The sequence below is a fragment of the Conger conger genome, chromosome 2 (genome assembly GCF_963514075.1).
Source record: "Conger conger chromosome 2, fConCon1.1, whole genome shotgun sequence".
NCBI lineage: Eukaryota > Metazoa > Chordata > Actinopteri > Anguilliformes > Congridae > Conger > Conger conger.
The window spans coordinates 19,822,158-19,849,424 of record NC_083761.1 but is presented as its reverse complement, the minus strand read 5'-3'; the positions used below and the strand labels follow the sequence as shown (position 1 = coordinate 19,849,424).

At 45.9% G+C, this 27,267-nt stretch overlaps 1 protein-coding gene across 1 annotated transcript; it reads right to left on the bottom strand.

The window, feature by feature from the left end:
- Position 1: 1 nt before the first annotated feature.
- mms19 (MMS19 homolog, cytosolic iron-sulfur assembly component) lies at positions 2-25,883 on the bottom strand. Its single transcript, XM_061231699.1, has 31 exons — positions 25,704-25,883; positions 24,906-24,954; positions 23,321-23,421; positions 22,821-22,906; positions 21,635-21,709; positions 20,400-20,469; positions 19,550-19,678; positions 18,978-19,039; positions 16,626-16,712; positions 16,295-16,369; positions 15,391-15,468; positions 14,950-15,088; positions 14,152-14,306; positions 13,141-13,219; positions 12,765-12,890; positions 11,892-11,973; positions 11,491-11,588; positions 10,897-11,058; positions 10,325-10,480; positions 9,645-9,744; positions 7,729-7,831; positions 7,558-7,632; positions 7,012-7,138; positions 6,550-6,656; positions 5,764-5,820; positions 4,786-4,972; positions 3,941-4,023; positions 3,655-3,819; positions 2,427-2,486; positions 1,455-1,555; positions 2-805 (listed from the first exon to the last, which is right to left on the bottom strand). The coding sequence occupies exons 1-31, from the start codon at positions 25,786-25,788 to the stop codon at positions 778-780; spliced, it is 3,087 nt and encodes a 1,028-aa protein (XP_061087683.1). The 5' UTR covers positions 25,789-25,883; the 3' UTR covers positions 2-777.
- Positions 25,884-27,267: the final 1,384 nt, after the last annotated feature.

Below are 27,267 nucleotides of genomic sequence, written 5' to 3'. Positions count from 1 at the left end.
GTTGATAGATTTACCAAAAAGGTTTATTGACATGTTAAGTTATATTTAAATATTGTTCTAACAATATCCTTGGCATAAGTAATATTTTTTTCCATGAGGTTTTTAAATTGGTTGGCGCAGTGAAAAGATCTAACTACAGTTGTGAAGTGGCTGTAAAGTGTCAGTATCGACATAACGGCGTCAGTCTTTGAACAATACAAACGGATGTCAAAATGCAAACGCTCTCCCCACCAGAAAATTGATTTAAGGTCACCTTGTGAAATCTTGCCATTAATACTGTTAAAATATCAGAGAAGACTTTGACTCATTAATTGGTGGGTGATTAAGCATATCTTCTGTAGAGTACACCAGAGGATTGGGTGAGAGGCGTAATTTCGGTACATGATCTGTTGCGGCCGTAGAGGGTAGCTGCCCCTGTTCCCGCCACCTCTGCAGCCCGCAGCGGGATAGAGCTCAGTGCTTGGTTTGGTACCGTCTGCCTTAAGGGAGGGGGTTTAGAGTGGGCTTGGTCAACACAGTGTGTGAAGTAACCCTGCGGTGGCCCAACTCCTCACTTTGTGCGCGTTCACGGCAGAAGCAGTACGAGAACATGAAGGGTACAAATAAAAAAATTTAAGGTTCAAGGCGACAGTGCCAAACACCTTGGGGTGAGGCTGTTTTTCCATGGGGGTGGGTGGGGGGGCTGGCTCCATGGCCCAGGGGTGTCTTCCCCAAATGGATTGTCCATCTCTCCCAGGCTGGACGGGGTCGGGGTGGGGTGGCTTCACGGGGTCTGCCTCACCTTCCAGGACACCCCACCAGGAACCTGGAGATGGGAGAAAAGGCTGATGATGCCTGACTATGAAGGGAGCGATGTGAGCAGTAACATGACGCTGTGAAGGGTTGGGGTTCAGGTCAGTGCCACCAAGCCTGTCAGCCCAGGGCTGCCCAACCCTGTTCCAGGAGATCTACCTTCCACTAAGTTTCCATTTCAACCATAATTTGGCGCACCGGATTCTACTAATCAGCTGCTCAATGTGGTCTCTAGCTGTTGAGTCAGGTGTGCTTTGATGGGGTTGGAGTGAGAATCTCCAGGAACAGGATTGGGCAGCTCGGAGTCAAACCAACATCATCCTTGAATGAAACGGGAATACTTTCAGCACTTACAATCATGACAATCTAACCACTGATTGAAGCATGTGTCATATTTCACCACAAAAAAAAACATCTCCAGAAAATCAATTTCAGAACAGGCGGGTTGGTTTTGAGGAGGTTAACCACACTGCAGCTCGATGTCCACAGAATCTGAGAATATTTTATGAAGCAGGATTAAGTTGGCCTCGTTAACATCTTATACATATTTTAAACTGGCTGAAAGCCCGAGTTGCATCAAATTTATTTCTGAAAATGATCAGGGTAACTCCTCGATGAATCCCTCATTATTTCGGTGCCGTGAGAACGGCTGTGGGACTCACCACTCTCCCCGTGCCAGCACGGCCTCCTTCCTCACCCGCCTCTTCTTGTCGTCGACGGCCACGGCCAGGGCGCGTATCACCCGCGCACGGAACGGGAGGATCTGGAGGGGGCAGTACACGGGACTTACCGAGGCTACATGTGTACAAGGGGAATGGGTGCAACTTCGGCTGGGTAGGTGAGGTTGGTAGAAAGATTCAAGGTTGGTAGAATTCAAGCAAAGGGACACTGAAAATATTTTTTGGTGCATCTGACGCACAACTTCGAGGATCAATGGTAAACCGCACGATCTCAGGGCTTACCGCCCATCTTAAAATTAGCTGCAGACGTGAAGTTAACACCTGGAGAAACAGGTGTTTTTGAGCTTTTCATGTCAACTTGGAGCTTTCGATTTCACTGACTGAAGTAAAAAAAAAAAAAAAAAAGTTTAAAGTGCTGTTTGTAAAACGATTTCCCATGTGACATGATGCATGTTTTTGCGTAATTATTGAATGACGTCGCTAAATGTTAACACAGACAGCTGACCATTTGGGCTCTGGGGTGCTCTGGCTGCAAAAAAAAAAAAAACGATGTCACTGCTCTTTTGTGCCCATTTTAGATACTAAAACCAGGAACTGAAAGCTGATGTATATGGGTCTTTAAGCAAAGGGACACTGGGAATGTATTTTCGTGCATCCGATGCAGAACTTCCAGCGTCAGTGTTAAAAACTGCACAATCTCCGGGTTTACTGCCCATCTTAACTTGACACCTGCAGCTAAAGGCGTGAGTTTGTCCCAGACCGCCAGAAGGCAGCGAATGTGCTAACTGCCTCTCTTCCCTGTTTGACAGGCTCGTGCAGGACAGGCTTGTGAAAGTGAAATGTGCTACTACCCGAGATGTAAACAAGACGAGACCGGAGGCAAGGCGCTTGTGGGTTTGGGTTACAGTAAACAGCGAGTGGAGTGTGTGGTCTTGGGTCAGAAGCAGCTCTCACCATGTGCTCCGGGAGTCGACAGAGGGCGTGCAGGCAGCGCAGGCTGGCAATCCGCACATCCTGCGCGGGAGGGGGGCAAGACACGGAACTGAATTACAAAAACCAGTAAAAGCACTTGGGGAAAGAGACAAGGCAGTTTGTTCCTCTGCGTGACTTAAGGCCAGTTTATAGTCCAGCAACGGAAAGTTCCGGCGACGTGCAATGGATGTGGGTAGTCGCAGAAACATCTGGTTTATACTCTGGGCAACTGGAGTGCGTTTATATTTATTTTTTGTTAAGGACAATGACCGCAGTCACATCGGGTGAAAACAGAACTTTTACAAATGTCAAAATTTCAGTCAAGCGATCCATTGCACGTCGCCGGAACTTTCCGTTGCTGGACTATAAACTGGCCTTTAATCACTAAAGCAGGAATGAGGTAAGTGAGGGCAGGGACCCACAGCATGCTGAATTTGTTGGGAATAAGATGCATTTATTTTATATTACGGTTTAGTTTCCTACACGATAAATACCTCCGCTCACAAAGCTTCCCTGAGAGACGTGAGAGCGGAGGTAATGTTTTATCCAACCCGAGGTTCATTCCTTATCTTTAACGACGCTGGCACATTAAAGGAGAGGCCAGAGATGAGAGAATAAATCTCAGTTTCGGTGTGAATTACGGCTTCCAGCAAACGCCGTGCTTAGCCTCGTGCCGCCGCGCTACTGGGGCGTTCGGCTCAAAGGTTGCCGCGGAAACCTCTGGGCTGAAATACTGCTGAAATACTGCTCGCGGATGGAAATCGCTGAGTCACCTTGGTGCCACCGCGGGTGATAATTGCGTTTTAGGTGTGGCGGCCAGCCCGCTGCTCGGGACTAGGCTGTGAATTTAGGAGCAGCGGGGTGTATCGAGCGGCGGCCAAGCCGTTTCTGCTGCTATCGGACAGAGTCAGCACTGCTAGAGGAGAGTGCTGTAGGCATTCAGGACAAGAGGAGTAGAGGGGATGTTTGTGTGTATGGCAGTTGTGTTACAGTGTTTGGTGATGTGTGGATACTTTGATCCAACTATGTAAGGGGCGTGTGGTACCAGTGTGTTTGTGTGAGTACTTCTGTATGAGTGTGTGTACTTGCGCGGGCATGTGTGCATGCGTGTGGCCTTGCATGTGTCTGTGGGTGTGAGTGTTTGTGTACATGTGTGCGTGCGTGGCCCATGTGTGCGCACACACGTGTGCGGGCGAGTTAGGCTCGGTACCATGCCAGGGCTGGTGGTGAGCTCCAGCAGGTGGGACACCAGCCCGTCCACCTGCAGCTTGAGGGCCGGCGGGGGGTCCATCAGGACGGGGTACAGGCAGGACAGGGTGGACAGCTGCACCCCCTTATCCGGGGAGGACAGCGCTTCCAGCAGGAGAGGCAGGAGCTGCAGACACAGGAGGGACAGGTCATCATTAACACCCCCCAGTGTACCAGCCAGCCCAGCAGGAGAACACAGCAATCAGCACATTCAATTAGGACTACATTCCCCATGATGCTCGGCTTACCACAGGGAGCTCGGTGAGCTGGACCTGTCTCGGCAGGTGGTTCACGATGTTGGACAGCGCCTTCAGGTACCCCGGCTTCTTGTCTGCGGGAGACCGAGGAGAAGCATCAGCAGCACGTCGGGGTGCCAAAAACACAGGCTAATCTCAGTATGTCGGCCCTGGCAAGCCTCCTCGATCGATAGTCCCTGAAAGTGTGCTTACAAAGCGAATGCCTACCGGACACGGCAGAAGAGAGAAGGGTGTCGGGTGTTGTGAAAACAACGAGCGAGTGATTGGCGGGATGGAGAGCGCGCTCTGAGTTGTGCCCTCGACGCCGACGCGGGGTAACCGCAGGGTGCTCTCAGCCCCTTCGCCAAGGCGACAGGCAGTGCGGGGGGGGGGGGGCTTCAGCTGCCATAACAACGGCGGCAGCAGGTGTGACATTTCAAAGGTTTTTGCGTGCTGGAATCGGCGCCTCCGAGCTCGCTCAGACTGGGGGGGGAGAATGAGACCAGACTGCAGACAGGAACACTCTGGCCTACTTTCTGACTCACGGCAGTGCAAAGAAATCTGGTGCACCAGGGCTCCTTAAGGCCTTCACTTCCGTCTGAGACACTATAAACCAAACCTGCGGCTGGAAACTGGAGCGCTCTGGGCTCCTCGGCGGAGACGATGATTACAGAATCACTGCCTCCCTCTGTGACCTACAGTGATGGATTGTGGGTAATGGACACAGTGTTGTGCTATAGCTCAGTATTCGGAATGAGAGCTGATCCCATGAGGCGAGGCCCCGCATTAATCAGGAACAACTTTGAGTCACCCTCCCTCCCTCTACCCTCCATGAATCTCAGTCTTGGCTCGGGTACCTTGGCCTGCCGAGTTGAAGCCCTGGAAGAGCTTGGCCGAGTTCTCGGAGAAGAACCTCTGCCGGTACATGATGCGCAGGTCGGCGTGGCAGGAGCGAGTCAGCACATCCGCCGGGTCGCTCAGCAGCACGGTGAAGCTTTCGGCGGCCATGTTGGCCAGCTCGGGGTCCAGCAGCAGGGAGAACAGCTGAGGAGCGCGTGGTGGGGGAGGTGGAGTCAGACACCGTTCACACAGAGCCCGTGATGCACTCCACACGCGAAACCATTGCGTTAACCATTTCAAGTCCGATATGAACTGGCTTCACCCGAATCCCAAGGGGTTCTGGCTTTGAGAAAGTTGAGAATTTAGTAGGGTTTCAATAGGGGCTCAAAACAAAAGTAATTTTGATTGCTTGAGTGCCGTATGGCACTCTTGGGAATGAAAGGGTTAAGCACAATAAATGGAAACCATGCTTCCAAGAACATCCAGCTACAATAATTGACAGTTCACTTTGAGCATTCACAGATAATGGAGTAAGATAAACCGTGCTGTCCCTTGCAGTAATAATATAGGGGCTACCCAGCCACGAAATTGCTGTAATTTAATGTTCAATGTAATATGACTAACACCACAGGCTACATATAATAATTAGAGTGCTCGGGTCAAACACACTGCTGGCCCACTTCAAGTGAAACAACCTGTTCCAAGAAAGAAACGTTCAGTCAACTCTGGAAATGCAGAGGCAAGTGAACAGCCCACAGAAATCACAGATCTAAGCAAAGCAGTCCCTTTCACTCCCAATCTAACAGTAAAACACTTTGTGTTCTGGGCACTATTATGGAGCTCAGCATCCACTGATAGTGTTTAACAACAAAAAAAAAGAACACAGATGTTCTGTTTTATTTTGGACATTATGTTCGGGTGTAGAGGTGTATTGGCAGGAATAAAAAGGAATAAACATTGTGGCTAACGGCCCATGGAGGACAGCAGTGCCTCACCTTGTCCGTCAGGGCTGTGGATAGGGGATGGTATCGGATAAGGAGGGCTTTGGCCACCTGAGGTGAAGAAAGGTAAACTGCAATTCAGCACGATGCAGAGGCTGTGAAATATATCAAATCATAACGGTGAATCATTTACTCCATGCTCATTATGGGGTAAGATGATGAAAGCACTGACCTGAACGGAAGGTTTCAGTGCAGAGTATAATGGAGTGGTGTGCCCTTGTTTCAGGGTTCAGAGGGGTGGATGATAGTAGTCTACCCGTTTTAGGGGTCAAAGCAGTGAATGATAGAATAGTGTACCCTTGTTTTAGTGTTCAGAGCAGTGTGTGATAGAATAGTGTACCCTTGTTTTAGGGTTCAGAGCAGTGTATGATGGAATAGTGTACCCTTATTTTAGGGTTCAGAGCAGTGTATGATAGAATAGTGTACCCTTGTTTTAGGGTTCAGAGTAGTGTATGATAGAATAGTGTACCCTTGTTTTAGGGTTCAGAGCAGTGTGTGATAGAATAGTGTACCCTTGTTTTAGGGTTCAGAGCAGTGTGTGATAGAATAGTGTACCCTTGTTTTAGGGTTCAGAGCAGTGTGTGATAGAATAGTGTACCCTTGTTTTAGGGTTCAGAGTAGTGTGTGATAGAATAGTGTACCCTTGTTTTAGGGTTCAGAGCAGTGTGTGATAGAATAGTGTACCCTTGTTTTAGGGTTCAGAGCAGTGTGTGATAGAATAGTGTACCCTTGTTTTAGGGTTCAGAGCAGTGTGTGACAGTGCGCCCTTGTTTTTCTCACCCACAGCAGAAGTGTGAAAGCCTGCGTACGGAAGGAAGAGGACGCACAGTCCAGCTCTGAGCTGATCCTCTTCACCGTTCTCTCCAGCACAGAGTCCAGCAGCTCCCCTGAGAAACATACCACACATAAACATAAACACAGGAGCACAGCCAAACACACCCCAGACTTCCCTGACACACTGCAATTCTGGTAGCATTAACGCTAAGCCAATGAGAGGTGGGTAATTGGCCATAGTGATGCCTGGGATGGGGGGGTTGAGACAATGGTACGGTCCAAGTTTTGTGTCTCGTATCGCCCAATAGGAGCGTCCTCTAGTCATGGAGGCAGCAACCACTTAGAACCACAAAGAACATATGTTTATCTACTCCGCCAAAACACCAAGGACATTTCAGCAGTGAGATGGGCCACCAGCTTTTAATGTTTAAAATTTATATAAAAAACTGGAAAGACTCTGACTCTTACCTGCAGGTCTCTTGTTGACCAGCCCTGCGAAGCACTTTGCCGCTGAAGTATAAGAAAAGGGGTGGGGAGACGTACAGCTCAGCTCCTCCAATTCCTCAAACAGTCTGTCAATCTGGGGAATCTCCACCTATTAAAATGATAGACATTACCCATATATAACACCTCTTGTTTTAGTTTTTAAAAAAGGCACTGGATAGGCAGTTACATTTTCTGTTCTATTTAGCAAGTTCAACATGTGCATTTCAACACACGGTGTGCCATGTTCACTAAATTCACTGTGAAACAAAGCCATCTGGCTAGCTAATGTATGTTTATGTCAGTTTAAACATGTCCCAAAAGAAGGGAAATGGGCAGAAAAGCACCCGCTACATTAAACAGGAGTCAGGAAGTCTCGCAGAGTACAATGAAGACTGGAGCAGCTGTGGATTTTCAGAGGGTGGTGTGTGTCCTTAGCTGAACCGAGCCAACATAAACCTGGTGATTCAGACTGACTCTGCTCTGCAAGATGGTTTGAGACAAGGGGGGCGGGGGGTGGGATCAGCTTACAGTCCTTGGCATGGAGCACACACAAGCCATGAGCAGGCACACCAACTGAGACCGGCCCCAGGCCTCCGGCTGCTTCTGCAACACAAACAATGCTGGGTCGTATCTGCCCGGAAACACAGGGACTACAATTCCCAAGATGCACCTTTCTGGCAGAGAGCCCCGGAACCCCACCTTCAGTAGCTGGAGAGGGGACGGGAAGTCGTTCTCGGGCAGGAAGGACACGTCTCCGTCCAGGAAGAGGGAAACCGCCCGGGAGGCTGTGAGGGCCGCCATCCTGTGAGGGAGGGGGGGTGGGGGGGGGCAGCAGTTATTGGGGTCCACGGTAGTCCTGGAGATTCACCAACCATTACATCACCTGCACACACACCAGGCCAGAACACACCCCTGCTCTCCGCAGTACCAGCTCCCTTGTTGCCATGATACCAATAACAGCAGGGAGCTTCATTGCAAATGTGACACTCTGGAGAGTACTGCAATGGCATTTATAGCACTGAATAACCAAGAGGAACTACTTCCTCCCACAGCCCATTGTTCTCTATTTACAGAGCAGGAAACTTCACACCTGATGGATTTCACAGTCACGGTTAGCCTGTGTGTGTGTTAGTAATTCGTCTCATTCAGGCTTCTCCTTCCTCCATTTCTTATACAGTTCCCCTAGCGCTGAGACAGGCGAGGCACTGAATGCACCAAGGTCTCTGCTTGTGCTAATAACTCCCTGCGTGAAAGAAATTCCTCTGATATCAAAGCGCAGGCACGCAGATGAGGGTTGTGTTTGTGTTTGCATGTGCGAACATGCAAATCAATGTGTGCTCACGCAAGCGTGCATTCCAGTATGTGCGTTTACGCAAATTTCTGGTTATGCAGGTATGTATCAGAACGTAAGAAATGTATGAGGATGAAAGCAGGCCACTCAGCCAGTCCTAACTTGTTATTTTGCCTGAAGAGGGTGCAGACATGTGCGTAAAATTGTGCTTTTGTGAAATTATGCCTGGGAGGTAGCATTTGTCAGGGAGCATACTTGCAGTATACATTGATGTGCATGTGTGTGTATAGATGTGCGTGTGAGTGTGCGTGTGTCTGTCTCACCAGGTGTGCATGTGCGTGTGTGTGCATGTGCATGTGTCTCACCAGGTGTGTGCGTGTGTATGCATGTATGTGTGTATATATGTGTGTGTGTGTGTGTGTGTGGTGTGTGTGTGTGTGTATGTATGTGTGTGTGTGGGTGTATGTGTATGTATGTGTCTGTGTGTGTGTGTGTGTGTGTGTGTGTAAGTGTATATGTGTGTGTGTGGGTGTGTGTGTATATGTGCAAGTGTGTCTGTGTGTGTGTGTATATGTGTATATATGTGTGTGTGTATATGTGTGTGTGTGTGGGTGTGTGTGTGTGTATATATGTGTGTGTGTGTGTGTGTGTATATATGTGTGTGGGTGTGTGTGTGTGTATGTATGTGTGTGTGTGTGTATATGTGTGTGTGTAAGTGTATATGTGTGTGTGTGTGTGTGTGTGTGTGTGTGTATGCGTGTGTGTGTAAGTGTGTCTGTGTGTGTGTAAGTGTGTCTGTGTGTGTGTAAGTGTGTCTGTGTGTGTGTAAGTGTGTCTGTGTGTGTGTAAGTGTGTCTGTGTCTGTGTGTGTGTGTGTGTGTGTGTGTGTGTATATGTGTGTGTGTGTGTGTGTGTATATGTGTGTGTGTAAGTGTATATGTGTGTATATGTGTGTTTGTGTGTGTGTGTGTGTGTGTGTAAGTGTGTCTGTGTGTGTGTGTGTGTTTGTGTGGGTGTGTGTGTGTATGTGTGTCTGTGTGTGTAAGTGTGTCTGTGTGTGTGTGTATGTGTTTGTGTGGGTGTGTGTGTGTGTTTGTGTGTATGTGTGTGTGTGTGTGTGTGTGTGTATATGTGTGTGTGTGTGTGTGTGTATATGTGTGTGTGTGTTTGTGTGGGTGTGTGTGTGTGTGTGTGTGTGTGTGTGTATATGTGTGTGTGTGTGTGTGTGTGTGTGTGTGTGTGTGTATATGTGTGTGGGTGTGTGTGTGTGTATATGTGTGTGGGTGTGTGTGTGTGTGTGTGTGTGTTTGTGTGTCTCACTCACTGTGACTGCAGCCGGCCACACGCGGTGCTCATCATGGGGACCAGAGCAGTCAGCACAGCCTCCTCTGTCAGGGGGCTCCTCTGGGCCCCCTCGCTCTCACCTGCAGCCAAACAGAGAAAAGACTGTCATTCCCCCAAACCTCACGTCCAATGACAATTCACCTCAACACAGTCCCATCAGCTCTTGACCCAAACCAGAACAATTTGTGCGTTGAACATGGAATTTCCAATAACTACAATATGTGGACATTATGTCACATGAGACACCTTACCCGGACAACACCGGGAGTAGCCTGAAATAAGAGATGGTGGAGCACACTAGGCTCAGAGAAATGCACTCTGTTTAATGTGAGACAGAGTGTATTTCTCTAAGCATAGTGTGCTCCACATCCAGCGGGTAAGGAGTCTCATGTAGTCCATCTGTCCTGACTGTAGAGCACCTATTGGATCCTCCATTCTTTAGCTGGCTTATAGTGCATTGGATTTTCATTGTAAGCTCCAGAAAATACACTGAACAATCTAACATCTATAAAGCACCTCTGACAAGATGTTATTTCAATAAAACCCACGTCCCTGGCTTTGGTTTTGAGGATTATTCAGAGAACATGTGTACGATCCATAGCAAACAGAGAGCCAGCCCTGTTGGTTGAATTAATAGCGTCACCACTTGTGGGCACTAACCCTGTAGAGCTGCCTGCAGGGCCAGCCCAAGCAGGCGCGGGATGATGATGTCATGAAAGAAGCGCCCCGTCTCCTCCGTGTTCTGCGCCTGTGCTGCTATCCGCTGTAAGCTGTGACACGTGGAGACCATTTCCTCCAATGAGAACAAGCCGCTGCCTGAAGAAGAAAGAGAACATCAGAGATGTGCGTTCAGTGCTATTTCCTGTGTATATTTCCATGACTGTGTGCACGTGTGTGTGAGAGAGTGTAAGCATGAGTGTTTGCGTAACTGAGAGAGAGAAAAATGGAGAAAGTGTGCATGTGTGAGAGTGTGCGTGTGAGTGTGAGTGTGAGAGTGTGTGTGTGAGTGAGAAAGAGTGAAAGCGTGAGTGTTTGCGCAAGTAAGAGAGAAAGGGAAAAAGAGTGTGTGTGTGTGAGAGAGTGTGAGAGTACGAGAGAGAGAGAGGGAGAAAGGGAGAGGGAGAAAGAGAAAGAGAGAGAGAGAGAGAGAAAGGGAGAAGGAGTGTGAGTGTGAGAGAAAGCATGCACACACTGCACACACCCTGCCTCAGCCCCCACTCTCCGGCCGTTACCTGAGTGTGCGGAGGTGAGGACCTCCAGCAGGATGGGGGCGCTCTCCTGTACCACGCTGGGCTGGGAGGACACCACGGCCAGCACTGTCACACACCGCTGTCGCACCGCCTGACGTGTGTGTCTCTGCACTGGGGCCTCCCCATCACCCTGCTCCATCGGCTCTGCAGGGGGCCGGCCAAGCTTTCATCACATTCACAAACTCACACCCACTGGAATATACATCACTTACAATGTTTTTTAAATGTATTTATTTATACACAAATGGTTGGCATTTACATAGGGCCTTTATCCAAAGCGCTGTACAATTGATGCTTCTCATCCACCCATTCATACATACACTCACACACCAATAGCGATTGGCTGCCCTGCAAGGCACCAATCATCTCGTCAGGAGAATTTGGGGGTTAGGTGCACACCCAGGGCTGGTTGGCCTCAAAAGAAACCCTTGGAATCGAAATTACACTAGCTTCGGATCGATAATCTGGGAGATATGGGCAAACAAAGGTTTGCACGAATTCACGCGACTCCATGAATCTGACTTACTCCGTAGGCTATTTACATGGAATTACCCATATCACCTTACTGTGACCTACCGGAGAAGATCTCCCACTTCAGCTTTGGGATCATCTTTGAGGTGAAAGCGTCAGGGTACAGACGGGCCAGGGTGCACGCGCAGTCCTGGACAGCCGAACTGAAGACGGAGGAGAGGACAGAGAGCGTGTGTGAGAGAGAGAGAGAGAGAGAGAGAGAGGGAGAGAGACAGAGAGGGAGAGAAGTGAGCAACGGATGGGGAAGAGGGGGACGAAAAATAGTCGGACACAACTTTACTGCTTATGATTAAATACTATTTGAGTGAAACCAGTAAGAATGAACACAGCATGACCAAAGTGCACTGTAGAGAGAGAGAGAGGCAGTTCGGTTGGACTAATCAAAAGGGTGCTCATCCATGCAGGTTTCACCGTTTCGCGCAGAACCGAAGATGTCGCGTCTTTACCAGACTTGCGGCTCGTCCTCCTCCAGAACCAGCCCGGTCAGGTGTTCTGCGGCCAATTCGACGTCCGACGCCAACAGCAGGCCTGAAGACAAAGAACGGGCCAAGACATTCAAGACATTTACAAGACCGTCATTCTCTTCCTGGGCTCTGGGGCAGGGGAACAACGCGGGCACTGTGCAGCGCGTAACGACGGGCGGCACCAGAGGAAGCGGTCTGTGCGGAGGCGCCGTTGGGTGGACCGTGTGCGCGGGCGAACAAGTAAAAGAGCCTGTTGTGCTTCTGCACGCTGTTTTTCTAATGCCCAGTCAGTTTCCTTTTGGCACACGCCCGCTTCCCGCTCAGCATCACCAGCTGGCAAGGAACACAGCAGCATCAGTCTCGGTGAATGCTGGGATAGACGGTGTCGGACCGTGATGCAGGGGAAGGGGCTACACACACACTGTTGGATAGCATGCTACTGCTGTGATATCCCTGGATATACACATAGCCTCTGATATCCAAACTCAAATACACTTTTGTGGCGTGGCAGCATAGGAGTGATATTGCTCTGCCCCGTACAGTAGCATGTTATTGCAATGCATGCTGGGATAGACCTTGAATAAGACCTTGTGTGTGGCAGTCTGCAGCCTAGCGGCTAAGGTTACATGAAGCCCCAGTGCAGCCACGATAATATCTGCACAGCTGTTGGACCCTTGAGCAAGGCCCTTAACCCCTGCTTATTCTAATCTGTAAGTCGGTTTGGCTAAAGCGTCAGGTAAATAACACATTAAGTGAGCGACTGGGCTCAGGCAAAGGAGGATGGGAGAGGTGGAGTGTAGAGGGAGAGCAGTGGGGTTGCAGAAGGGTCACAGTCGGGTCGTAGAGACGGCACACCTGGCTGCTGGCCCAGCGCTGAGAGAACACGGCTGGCGGTAACCTGGAGACCCGCGCTAGACTCGGACAGCGCCGAGAACACCAGACTGCACAAGGGCTCCTGGAACTCTGACAGAACGCTCTCCTCTAAGAGAGGGTGAGGGAGAGAGAGAGAGAGAAAGACAGCGTAAGAGGGAGAGAGACAGAAATGGAGAGAGAGAGAAAGAGAGAGAGAGAGAGAGAGAGAGAGAGAGAGACAGACACAATTTTACTGCTCATGATTAAATACTATTTGAGTTAAACCCATATGAATGAACACAGCATGACCAAAGAGCACTGTAAATATTTCTCCAAAAAAAAACAAGGCAGGGTAAGAGCTTCAGCTCTTTCCACTCACCTCCTTCCCCAGGCAGGCTTTTCTGCGCCGGCTGGACGAAGCCCTGCACCACCTCCAGCAGGGTGCGCCTCTGAGCACACTGAAAATGGACAGGCCAATGAGCCAACAGGCTAACAGGCAAACAGGCAACCCAATGAGCTAACAGGCTAACAGGCAACCCAATGAGCTAACAGGCTAACAGGCAACCCAATGAGCTAACAGGCTAACAGGCAACCCAATGAGCTAACCGGCTAACAGGCAACCCAATGAGCTAACAGGCTAACAGGCAACCCAATGAGCTAACAGGCTAACAGGCAACCCAATGAGCTAACAGGCTAACAGGCAGCCCAATGAGCTGAGTGGCTAACAGGCAACCCCACTGTGTGCTTATGTGCAGTCTTGCTAATTAACACACATTAATGACAATAGCTCAGGTGATAAGAGTGGTCGTCTGGCAGTCGTAGACTTGCCGGTTCGATCCACCAACCTGGGTGTCGAAGTGTGCGTGAGCAAGACAGTAAACCTCCAATTGCTCCCAATGGGCTGATTGGTGCCTTGCATGGCAGCTGTTGGTGCATGAGAGTGTGTGTGTGTGTGTGTGTGTGTGTGTGTGTGTGAATGAGAGCCAATTATTGTATAAATTGGATAAAAGCGCAATATAAATGCAATCCATTTACCATTTACCTTTTTTTCCAGTTGTTGAAAAATTTAGGAGCAGACTAATGCATCTCAATAAGTAGATGGGTTCCTACGTTTTTCCCTCCCAATCAGCACACATCAGTTTTCAGGAGCAAATGCTCTTAAAATGGGAGCAGAGTAGAGGCCTGGCAGGCAATCCGCATTGATAGAAAAGCTCTGGGATAGAAACAGTTTCAAAGAGAAGCTGCTGCTTTTAAAATGGAACCCCTCACGCAATGAGGCAATCACTAGGCGATACGTCACTAGGCAACAGAGATAGGCAAAGCCCCCAAGCAGACCGTTGAGACGAGCGGAACATCGACCGACACCGCCACTGCTGCGGGGTTCGCTCACCTCCGCGTGGGTGCTGTATTGTTCCAGGAGCAGGGGCACGACGGAGGCTGCGATTTTGTGGCTCGCCCTGTAGGAGGTGCTAGCCGCAGCCTGCAGCAGCTTGGCGCTGGGCCAGACCAGTTTCAGGTCGGGCTCGCAGAGGTGGTGCTTGCAGTCTGAAGACAAAGATACACAGCAGGGTGTGAATCTCAAACAAAAGAGGGTGGGGGAGATGTGATGTAGGGCGGCCTGTAGCGTAGTGGTTAAGGTAAAGGACTGGGAGACGCAAGGTCGGCGGTTCTAATCCCGTTGTAGGCACAATGAAATCTGCACAGCTGTTGGGCCCTTGAGCAAGGCCCTTAACCCTGCATTGCTCCAGGGGAGGATTGTCTCCTGCTTAGTCTAATCAACTGTACGTCGCTCTGGATAAGAGCGTCTGCCAAATGCCAAAAAAATTTAATGTAATGATGTAGGAGGAGGGTTTGTGGAACATCAGGTGATGAGTAAGCAATGTCTGCAGGTGGGTAGCGGTGATTTAGCACCGGGTGCAGGCTATCGCGAGCCCTCCGCCGTGGAAATGCTATTTATCCCGCCAGCCTTTGTCTACATCACTGCACAACGCGTATCCTCAGAAACGTGCCGTTTCCACACACCGCCCTGTATTTAGTAAACATTTATCCTTAACACTCGACTTGCAAGCAAATTTTTCCTCAGACACAGGCGAGTTCCGCAATCGCTGACACTCACCAAGCCATTCCTTTACATTTCTTCAATAGTCACAGTTAAGGGCAAATGTTGACTCCTTGCGGTCCAACCCACCTCCGAGGACCAGGTCCAGAAAGACCTCCAGGCCATCTTCAGAGTCAGAGTGGCGGATGGAGCGGGAGAGGCAGGCCGTGAGGGCAGTCACAGCCGAAAGGCTGGTCGCCTCCACCTTCTCACTGGTCGTCTGGAAGACCTGCAGAGGAGAGAGGGATCGTGAGCCAAAATGGCCTCTCCGATCCACAATCCACATCCACAATTCCCTAAGGGAAACAAAGGCTACCACTTAACCATTAAAACATTTGTCAAAAATAATCATAATTTGGCTAGTTTGGCAATTGGCAACATTAACTTGCAAAACTGTTGAGGACAAATATTTCAAATAGGATGATTTTTAAGTTAAATATAAGAAAGAATGCTGGTTGTATTCAGGTCGCAGTCTCCAAAATGTCCGCCAATTGGTAGCAGTCACTCCCGCAGGCCCCTGTATATGCCCACCTCTCTGCGTAACGAGGACCACAATCCTGTCAGGAACTCCGCCAGGTCCTTGTATGTGTACAAAGTGGTGCAGGCAGTCTGAAACGCAGGACCACATAAGTCACATTTCTAAGAGCCACACTCCGCTATATATTATAAGGAATACTAGCACTGGCCCCAGACACAATCTCTGGAGTACCATACGTATGAGCCGGAGAAGTAAGGTTAAAGGAAATAATAGGAAGTCTATCCCTCACTCAATTGAATAATAAGCAGCACAAAGTGCAGTGCTGTGAAAAACTGTATGCACCCTTCTTTATTTCCTCTATTATTGCACGTCACACCGAATGGTTTTAGATCGTTAGACAAAATGCAAAGGGAACTTGAGTAGACAATTTTTCAATTCTTTAATTTCTTTAAAAAAGAAAGAAAACGTTGTCAAATACCTATGAAGAAGCAAACGTTAAAAAAGACACAGAAAATCAATCATTATAATACCTCACTGACAAATTCCGTTACATTACATTACATGTCATTTGGCTGACGCTTTTATCCAAAGCGACTTACAGTTGATTAGACTAAGCAGAAGACAATCCTCCCCTCCAATGCAGGGTTAAGGGACTTGCTCAAGGGTCCAATGGGTATACGGATCTTATTGTGGCTACACCGGGGATCGAACCACCAACCTTGCGGGTCCCAGTCATATACCTTAACCACTACGCTACAGGCCGCCCAAACAGTTATCTTAATTATTCGTAAGGAGCACCCAAGTTACTATAGCGACAGCATATCATTGATTATTGATTCTACATCAAAGAACACATTCAGTGCATGTAAATTTCAGGACCTGTCCAACAGGTTTTGGGAGGGAGGTTGCCAGACAGACAGGTTCAGATAATGTCAGGTTTGCTGGTGCTTGCTTTACCAGTGTCTGCAGCGAGTCCAGCTTGGCGCTCTGCACATCCGAGTCCACTTTCTCAATGATGAGTGGCAGCAAGTACTGTCAAAGCACGAACATCAAGCAATCAATCAAGGAAAATGACACACCAATGGATACGGATTGCGTGGATTTATTTGGGGACTGCATTTTTATACTTTCACGGAACACATTCAACTCCACATAGTAAGGGAAATGGAAATTTCCACAATATCGGACCTTTATAGTTGTCGGTGTGTGATTTCAACAAATATACGCATGTCCCTGGAGCGCCACGTGATCTTAGCCACCAGAGCGTGAGCGTTTTAGTGGTCAGTACCTCGGCAAAACGGGCGGTTCCTGTCAGGACGGACCGCAGCGACAGGATGAGGTCCTCCTGGGTGATGCCGTGGGGGTCGTTCGGCGGCTAGAAACAAACAGAGAGGATGATGGGAAAGGCTAAGGTACAACCAACGCTCAAAACAAGACTTGCTTGGCTGCCCGTTCAAGATGAGTGCTGTCAAGTTCCCTCGTACCCTGGATGCAAGAGACCTCAAACAGTCTCTGCTCAGAGAAAACACCAGCCAGTTATAACAGCCACAGATAAGTCTGCCATAACTACCTCAAAGCCCAAAGAACAGCCAGTGTCCCTTCTCCCCAAGGTAATAATTAATAATAATAATAATAATAATAATAATAATAATAATAATTCCTTGCATTTATAGTCAGGTCCATAAATATTGGGACATCGACACAATTCTCATCTTTTTGGCTCTATACACCACCACAATGAAACAAACAAGATGTGCTTTAACTGCAGACTTTCAGCTTTAATTTGAGGGTATTTACATCCAAATCAGGTGAACGGTGTAGGAATTACAACAGTTTGTATATGTGCCTCCCTCAAACTAAATCATAAATCAAACTTTCACTTTTTAATACTTGGTTGCAAATCCTTTGCAGTCAATTACAGCCTGAAGTCTGGAATGCATAGACATCACCAGACATTTTCCCTTCAGTTTTGTCTTCAGCAAGTGAAATGCATGTTCAATCGGATTCAGGTCAGGTGATTGACTTGGCCATTGCATAACATTCCACTTCTTTGCCTTAAAAAACTCTTTGGTTGCTTTCGCAGTATGCTCCGGGTCATTGTCCATCTGCGCTGAATTTGGCTGAATATGAGCAGATAATATTGCCCGAAACACTTCAGAATTCATCCTACTGCTTTTGTCAGCAGTCACATCATCAATAAATACAAGGGAACCAGTTCCATTGGCAGCCATACATGCCCACGCCATGACACTACCACCACCATGCTTCACTGATGAGGTGGTATGTTTTGGATCATGAGCAGTTCCTTTCCTTCTCCATACTCTTCTCTTCCCATCATTCTGGTACAAGTTGTCTCATCTGTCCATAGGATGTTGTTCCAGAACTGTAAAGCCTTTTTTAGATGTTGTTTGGCAAACTCTAATCTGGTCTTCCTGTTTTCGAGGCTCACTAATGGTCTACATCTTGTGGTGAACCCTCTGTATTCACTCTGGTGAAGTCTTCTCTTGATTGTTGACTTTGACACACATACACCTACCTCCTGGAGAGTGTTCTTGATCTGGCCAACTGTGAATTCTTCTGTCATCCACCACAGTTGTTTTCCATGGTCTTCCGGGTCTTTTGGTGTTGCTGAGCTCACTGGTGCGTTCTCTCTTTTTAAGAATGTTCCAAACAGTTGATTTGGCCACACCTAATGTTTTTGCTATCTCTCTGATGGGTTTGTTTTGATTTTTCAGCCTAATGATGGCTTGCTTCACTGATAGTGACAGCTCTTTGGATCTCATATTGAGAGTTGACAGCAACAGATTCCAAATGCAAATAGCACACTTGAAATGAACTCTAAACCTTTTATCTGCTCCTTGTAAATGAGATAATGCGGGAATAACACACACCTGGCCATGGAACAGCTGAGCAGCCAATTGTCCCATTACTTTTGGTCCCTTAAAAAGTGGGAGGCACATATTGAAACTGTTGTAATTCCTACACCGTTCACCTGATTTGGATGTAAATACCCTCAAATTAAAGCTGAAAGTCTGCAGTTAAAGCATATCTTGTCCGTTTCATTTCAAATCCATTGTGGTGGTGTATAGAGCCAAAAAGATGAGAATTGTGTCGATGTCCCAATATTCATGGACCTGACTGTATATAGCACTTTTCTCATACTCAAAGTGCTTTACAGTGATGAGGGGGAAACTCGCCTCAACCACCACCAACCAATGTGTAGCACCCATATGGGTGATGCAACGGCTGCCATTTTGTGCCAGAATGCTCACCGCACATCCGCTGAGGTGGAGAGGGAGAGAACATTCCTGAATTCCTTTGGAAATATCCCATCACAAACATCTGCCCACCTCATTGCTGCAATACCCTCCATTAATTCACAAGAACACACACCAGATTCCACCTGCTATTTACTTTCAATCCGCAGGACACCAGCAGAACTGCAGTAATTCTGTTGGAGGACTACCTTTTCTATGCAGCTAGTCCAGATAATCAGCAGGTCCCCCGGTAGTTCAACCAATAGGAGTCGATAGCATACAATGACAGTCCTGCAGACTGAAACCCTTCCTCGCAGGGTGATGCTGCAGTATCAACACCACAGTCAAGAAGACCTATTGTCTGTGTTTACCGAGACACTTACTGGAGAGAAGTCTATCGGGAAATAGCAGGATGTCACTTCAAACAGCTCCTCTGTGAATTTACCTGGAAAAGAAAAAAATCATTGAGTGACAGTGTTTATTTATATTCAGCATTCTTGTGAAGACTTAAATCTGCACTGATATTTCCTCATGTCCTGATACCATGCATCAGGAACAGTATCAAGAAAGAAATTCTATACTATAATCCCCAAGGAATTTAAATGAATTATTATTGTCAGTGACACTGCAATATCATCTGTTGCGATCAGAAAACAACCAACAATTTACAGAAAACTGAAGTGTAAATGTATGAACAAAAAGTTTACGCAGGTTTTTGGAGCACTAACTAAATGCTTAACATCAGGATGTGCTGAAGGCGCAATTTAGATTTAGTAATGAACTAAATCTACTAAATAAAATGACTAAAAATTCTCCTTAGCCTTTTCAATGAGGCCAGCGGCACAATAATTGCTTGCATTTGCCATTTAAAATGGGAGCATCCTGACATCAAATCAGAAAGGCTCAAGGGGGCAGATTCCGATCCCTTTTCCAGAAGGTGCGGGCGGAGCCTCACCCAACTCGTAGCCTTGGTGAACGATGTTCCCTGCGATCTGGAAGGCCAGGAGGAGGTTTCGAGGATCCCGTTCCCCGTCCATCGCTTGGACAAAACCGAAGACAAAGTCCGCACCCAAACCCTTCAGTTCTGTAGGGAGGGGAGAGGAATAACAAGCCGTCGTCAGACATTGGAGATCTTCCTCTGATTCCATCTCTACCTCTATACGCAAATGTCACTGGGGTGCCCCTTGCAGACAGACAAATGGAGCATTTGTTTCCTTTTCATTTCCTTAAGCCAGGGAGATCAACGGAGAACTGTCAAAAATTCTCATTTGCAGTGATAGCTTGCGGAATTGAAGCACCCAGGAGATACAAGGGACTGTGGTGTAGACAGTGAGATGACGATGGGCTGATAAGGGAGACAAACATAGAGCCAGTTTTGCTTGAATTTGACCACAACACAGGGGCGTTCTTTCAAGGTAGAACTGGATAACTTCTTAAGATATGGGTACTTTCAAGGACAAGATAACACCATAAAAACAGCATAACATGTTACATGACCTACTTTCTCATCTGACACCATTTCTTTTCTGGGCTAATAATCCTGGCCAGGTACCTCACTCAAGTGTACAAAACAATCGACCCAGAATGCATAACTACAACCCTCCGATTACACGTCCAGTTACACTCCTGTGCCACTTTAACTACATCATTAAAGTACATCCTAAAAGACAGCAGTGTAGTCGGTTCGTAGGTTTACCAATCAGCCCACTGCCTTCTAGTCCGCCTCCAACCAACCATATCCCATTCCTACACCTCCACCAAAACACACAAATCACCACCCACCAACTGCCCACCGCTCCTCTTACCTTCCTCCCTGGACTGCATCAGATTGATCAGGATGGTGTAGGCACATGATCGCTCTTTCAGCATCAGGGACTATACAGTGAGGAGGGAAGCGTGCGCGCACACACACACACACACACACACACACACACACACGCACACACACACGCGCACACACACACGCGCACACGCATACATACACACACAAAAACACAAACATGCAGACACAGACATTTTAATACTTTTATTTGTGTTCACATATAATGCAAGTATTCTTGAACATAAACAGTAGTAGATGCATAAATGGTGGACAATCCAGAACAGGCATCTAATAAAAGTCTGTCTATGGATACACAAAACAGCCAAATGCGGTGATATAGCAGATATGGAGCAGAATCTTGCCAATGCCTTAAGCTTTTCACTTGGGCATTCCTGCCGTCTGCACACCCCCACAACCAATCTGTGGACATTACCAAATATAAACACACACAGTTTACGCTTGTACCAAAGCGCGCACACACACACACACACACACACACACACACACACACACACACACACACACACACACACACACACACACACACACACACACACACACACACACACACACACACACACACACACACACACAAACAAACAGGCAGCCACACACAAACACTTATTGAGTCCTTCAATACAACCTGCAACTTGTGCACTGCCCTGTCCTGAGCATGAACCATGGTAAAGTAAATAACTGCATACTAACCTGCACAATAAGGATCATAAAAGAAATGCTCCACTGCAAATTAAATTTACTCTCATCTGTCCTATATGTTCTAAAGCTTTGCCATTCTGTTGCCAATGCCTCTTAATGTCTAATGTGTTTTTATTTAATGTCCCAATATGCTTTTACAAATACAATACAATCATTTTACAATTATTATTATTTTTTTATTATTATTATTTTGTATCCATGAAGGGGCAAAACAAACATTGACTGCTTGACAATGCTACTCAACATTATGTTGAAAAGATTGACAAAAAAATACAAAAAAATGATGATGATGATGATGATTAAAATGATGATTATTATTAGCATGCTAGTTGTTGCTTGTTTACTGTACTGTACTGTAGTGCAACTGGTCGCAGGTGCCAGATCGATCAGGGGAGCCCCTACGCTGTGAGATAACAGGGAGCAGCCTGTCCAATAAAACCCCTGCTCCCTACGGGCAGTTACGTGTCGCTATGGCAACGGGGCAGCGGTGGGAAAACTCACCTGCACGTGGACATCCTGGAAGAGAGATCTCAAAATGGAGACCGACAAGCCGGGAGGAAGCTTGGGGCATTTTGTCTGAAAAACAGGGATTTAGGCACAGAAGTCACAGAGGGACACATGAGCCTGATGGTGTGAGTGCAGAGACGGGGAATATTTAACAGGAAATGCAATTAACACCTCATAGCGCATAATGGGTAGTGCTTATTTTTGTACACTACAGCTGCCATAATAATAAGATATGTCGTGATAACAGCAACAATAAAGTATTTCCATTATAATAAAAAAATTCATTCAAGTAGAATGTGTTAATTCGATTTCTAATAATAGAAAAAAAATAAGAAAACAAAAACACAAAAAGAAAAGACTTTTTCCATCATTTGCCAAAAATAACTGATTCAATGAATGAGCCAGTATACTGTTGGTAAAACAGATAAAGCAGTCAAGATAAAAAATGAAATGCAGCAAGTGTAAATGAACAAAGCATCTGTGGTTTCTCACCACTTTGCATTTCAGGAAATAGGGCAGATCAGAACGGTTGATTGTTGTATGTCCGCTGGCTCATTTTTCAGGTACTATACTATCACTTTTGCCTCTACTTATAAGGACTAAACACATTCCCCTAGTCCCTTCACAGCTGGCTATGTAAACACACCAGCTCTGCATCACAATGATATTAGAATTATATTTTAATCCCTTTCATGAAATCTATCAATTGTATCACTCTTACAATTACCCTGATCTCATTTTATACAGTTCATTCCCATCATATATCTGTCATTACATACCTTATATACTTGCTTGTTTGAGAAAGACATTTCAATTTACATGTGTAATTTTCTATTTATTTATCAGCATTTAGGCTCTTTTCATTTGTCTAATAGTGCAATCTCACAAGCTCCCTGTGCTCTTTTCTGTTCTATGTAGTCTAGGCATTGTACCAGTATTCATAAGATCAGTCCCCAATGTTCTGGTGTCAATGGCGAGCGCAAATTCATATGAAAAATGAATTTCAGAAAGAGGTCTCAGCATTCATATTCGCTGTGCATACAAATCATGCAGATACTGGTTGATACCTCAGACACAGGAAATGGTAATGCTGATACTAACCGCTTACAGACCAGAGAAGCTACACAGCACTGATAGCACAAAACACAATGCTATGACAATAGCCATGGTCGGGACTTACCAGGGCTTTGATCCCTTGTAAGACATATGGTGTGATGGCATAATGGTCCTTCAGTCTGTCTTCATAAAAGGCTACCAGGACCTCCACTGTATACAAGAAGAACAAAAGAGGAGGTGAGATCGCTACCCCGCATGAAGAGGACAGGAAACAGGCTAGACTTAATGCAGTAGTTAAAACACTCTGGCAAAACTACACACTATACAGGGAGAGAAAATATATTTATTACAGGAGATAGTGGCATACTAGAACACAACAAAAAGAAAATCTGCATTTTAATCACTGGTTAAGGCCGCCTTAACTTCAACCTGAAGTTGAAGGAACAATTAAAACAGTGTCACGACCCGACACTGTCCCAAACTGTAATATTTAATCTTCACACTCAGTTCAAATAATAGTAACACAGGAGAGAGAAAAGGTGAGCAAATAGGTGGAGATCATGCCAACGACGCCCTGATGATGACTGTGTTGCAGATGGGGGGGGTGTTACGCAGTGGGCTCACCTTCCCTTTCCGAGAGGCTCCCAGAGCACTCCTGCAGGACCAGCGAGAGGAGCTGGACTCCCCGGCCTCTTGTTTGGGCCTGTGTACTTGTGAGACTCAACCTGCACAAAGAGACGCCATTTTGTAAAGGCATTCAGCTGTCTGGACTCATCAGCCTAGCACTATAGATAATTGCAGAATTTCTTATAGTACTGACACAGTTGTTTTCAGTGGTTACTACAGCGCTTGTAAACCTACAAATGCACTTCAGCGCCTTGTTACGCAAGCCGTTTTTGGATAAGATTGTAGGCTAAATGCGTTTTATAATATTGATAAACCTGAACAGCCATGATGTGGCGTGCCCTGCTGAGATTCACTGTATCTACTGTATGTGGTCCAGCTACCAGGTTTTGTACATGGAATTTGAAAAGCCATTAAGATGAATTCAAAAGTCATCCAATCTGCAACAAATCTGCACAGCGTGATTCCTTAAATCAGTGCTACAATGGAACGGCTGCTCTTGCGATGGACTGATATTCCATTTCAAACAAACATGGTGTACCCCTGTGACTGTGAGGTTACAATGAACCAAAAACAGCACCAGATATATTCATGGGTTCTAAACCTCCTTAAGACTTCTTCACATCAATACCAATGACACCCAAGGCCTTAACTTCCAGTTCCTCTGAGAACGAACAACCAACCCCCACCCCATGGTTGCCAACTTCTATATACACTTACTGAGCACTTTATTAGAAACACCTATACCTATGTACACCCACTTATTCATGCGATTATCTAATCAGCCAATTGTGTAGCAGCAGTGCAATGCATACAATCATGCAGATATGGGTCAGAAGCTTCAGTTAATGCTCACATCAACCATCAGAATGGGAAACAAATGTGATCTAAGTAACTTTGACTGAGGAATGATTACTGGTGCCAGACAGGGTGGTTTGAGTATCCCAGAAACTGCTGATCCCCTGGGATTTTCACACATAACAGTCTCTAGAGCTTGCAGAGAATGGTGCTAAAAACAAAAAACATCCAGTGAGCAGCAGTTCTGTAGGTAGAAATGCCTTGTTAATGAGAGGGGTCTGAGGAGAATGGCCAGACTGGTCAAAGCTAACAGGAAGGAACGCAAATAACCACACATTACAACAGTGGTATGCAGAAGAGCATCTCTGAACACACAACACGTCAAACCTCTAAGTTGATAGGCGACAGCAGCAGCAGACTTAAGTCTAAAAGATAAGTACCTAACAAAGTTCTCACTGAGTGTACATCTAAGCAATAACTCATGACAGGCAGTGGTATGTTACAATATACCACATCAGATTGCAAGCTTTGTCCTGTCTGTTTTATAAATATTACTTAGAATGACTGTCAACACACTCACGTTTCTAAAATGGATTTCTTATAATTCCACATAGAAATCATGCCAACTTCAAACTGTAGATTTCATAATTCTTGGAAAATAAACTGGCCCCATTTTTCACAGAAGCACACTCCATCCATACCATCATTGGAATAGATATCTAACCAAGTGTTACACTTTTAAATGACTGTGGTATTCCAAATAATAATTATGATAGCAATACTTTACCCCAATGCTTCAACCAACTCCAGTACTGTGAACTGTCCAGTTTTCACACCTAAATTAAAAGGAAAAAATAAATAGTGTGTTGAGTGTTATTTACAATAACAGCTGTCCTGTTTATGGATATGATGTACTAGTTATATTTGCAGAAATGGCGCGTTCCCATGCATTTCAATAACGCGCTAACTGGGGAAGTATCACGGAGTAAATTATGCATTGGCAGAAACAAAAGCTAATGAAAAACACCATCAAAACATCACACAGAAAAGAGACTGTGTTATAATTAACAACGTTCCATAACTAGTTTGCGGACTATGTTAGACTTCGCAGTCGATGTGGATTTCAGAAGTCCAGAGTCCAGATGACAGTAGTGAGCATGGTATGTAACCAATTAAGTCACGTAATTGGAACACCGCGCACATAGCTACGGTCACACGACAGAAAACTCTAGAGCCTCAAATGTAGGACAACGTCAGCTAGCTTGTCAAATTTAGCTACTTAGCTAGCCAACAGGCCGAGTAACCATGTCCGAGTGTTTAGTATGGTAGCTAACATGATGTAAACTTGTTGATGATGATATGACGAGCTAGTGAACTACGTTCATGTTTTAATGTTACTGCAATAAATCCAGATACCGCTGTTCATTCGTTAGCTACATAGGTTAGTTAGCTAGCACTGCATCAAGTCAATGGAGATGCAAGCCTGGGCATCCTACGGGTGCATGTCGTAGGTATTTAACTTCATTAAGGCTCCCTGCATATGATATGTACAGAAATATCGAAATCTGTAACGTAGATTAGCTACCTGTTGCTGTTTCTGAGGCCTTGCTGTCCTGTTGTCCTGAAACGAATTCTTCTACCAAGCCTAAAAGCACACTATTCGCGGCCATCGTGGGCTGCCTTGTTTCAAACTGATCTACGCATGCTCATAAAGCGGAAGTTTGTCTGAGAACCGAAAGTCGTAGATATAGATATACAATAATTGAGTGGTACGTATACAGCAAATGTAGGTTATGTGTTAATGGACTCCTAAATGGTTGGGCACGTATTGAAAAATGTTCATAAAAAACCATAATGTAAGCTAAGTTTAGGTCCAATATAGCCATTCAGTCCAGTTTCTTTTGACTTCTTTCCGACGTGTGCTTGATCTAGTAATTCTACTTCTATGATCATATGAATCTTGCTTGACGCTGTTGATGTTTTTCTCACCACAGAAAATTCGTAGTGGATTCTGATTCGTGTAAAAAATCCTGCCTCATGCATATACAGCACATTCGGATGAGCGCTCCTTATGACTCAGCAAAGCTCATATGGAATCTTTTATGTATAGGCTAGAAAATTTATATTTTTTTATGTATAGAAAATATTTAATACACGCTAAATTCAGTCGTTTACCATTAAAATATATTTTCCCCCAATGAGATTACCTTCCTTCTTTTCATGCATGGGCCATCATGTGGCTCCATCACATACAGTACACATTCATACTGAGTAAAATGGCTACATTGATCATCTTTATGACCTGATTCCTCGCATTTAGCTTTTAATAAGAATGCAAATGTTGGTTCTTCCCTTGTTTGTTATAAAATGTGATCGTCCAACTTTCCTGGCGTTTACTTAATTTTTGCTGTGTGTATTTCGATCTAATTGCACAGATCCACTTTTACATATGCCTACATGACCAAACCTGATCAGGCTGGGAAATGCCATCCAGGCTGCCAGATATTTTCAAACACTGTTTTGGTTTAACACCAAGACAATATGAGCCTCCTACCTATACCAAGCGATAATATTGGTAAAAGTGCATGCACATCATGCCATCAGGGAGTTTTGGTCCCGGAGGACCACTGTGTATAATGTGTATCATTCCAACGAAAATTATTTTAACAAGCTCTTATTTTTTCTTAATTAGGTGCTTTTCATGGTGAGAGGGATTATTTACCCTCTCAAACCACATTATGTCAAAAACAGCTATGCATGACACAAAGAATACAGTCCCATGTTGCCATTGTGCTTAATGTGAATTTAAATAGAGTTTTGTATGCAATGATAAATTCACAAATAAAGCAAATGACATGCCGAGCCTGCATTGTGCTATAAATAAATAAATGAATAAATAAATAAATAAATATGTGTGTTCAACACCATAGGAAAATTTCATCATTGTTAACTTGAAATTGTTTGCAATATCACAATAAATACAATGTGTATATGGAACTTGTATTCTTCATGACATGTATAGTTATTTCTGACATAATGTAGCTTAAGAACAATTAACAGCTTGTTCAAATTATGGGATTGCAATTGTGGTTTGGAACAAAAATCAGCATACCCAGTGGTACCCCAGGACCAAAGTTAGGAACCACTGC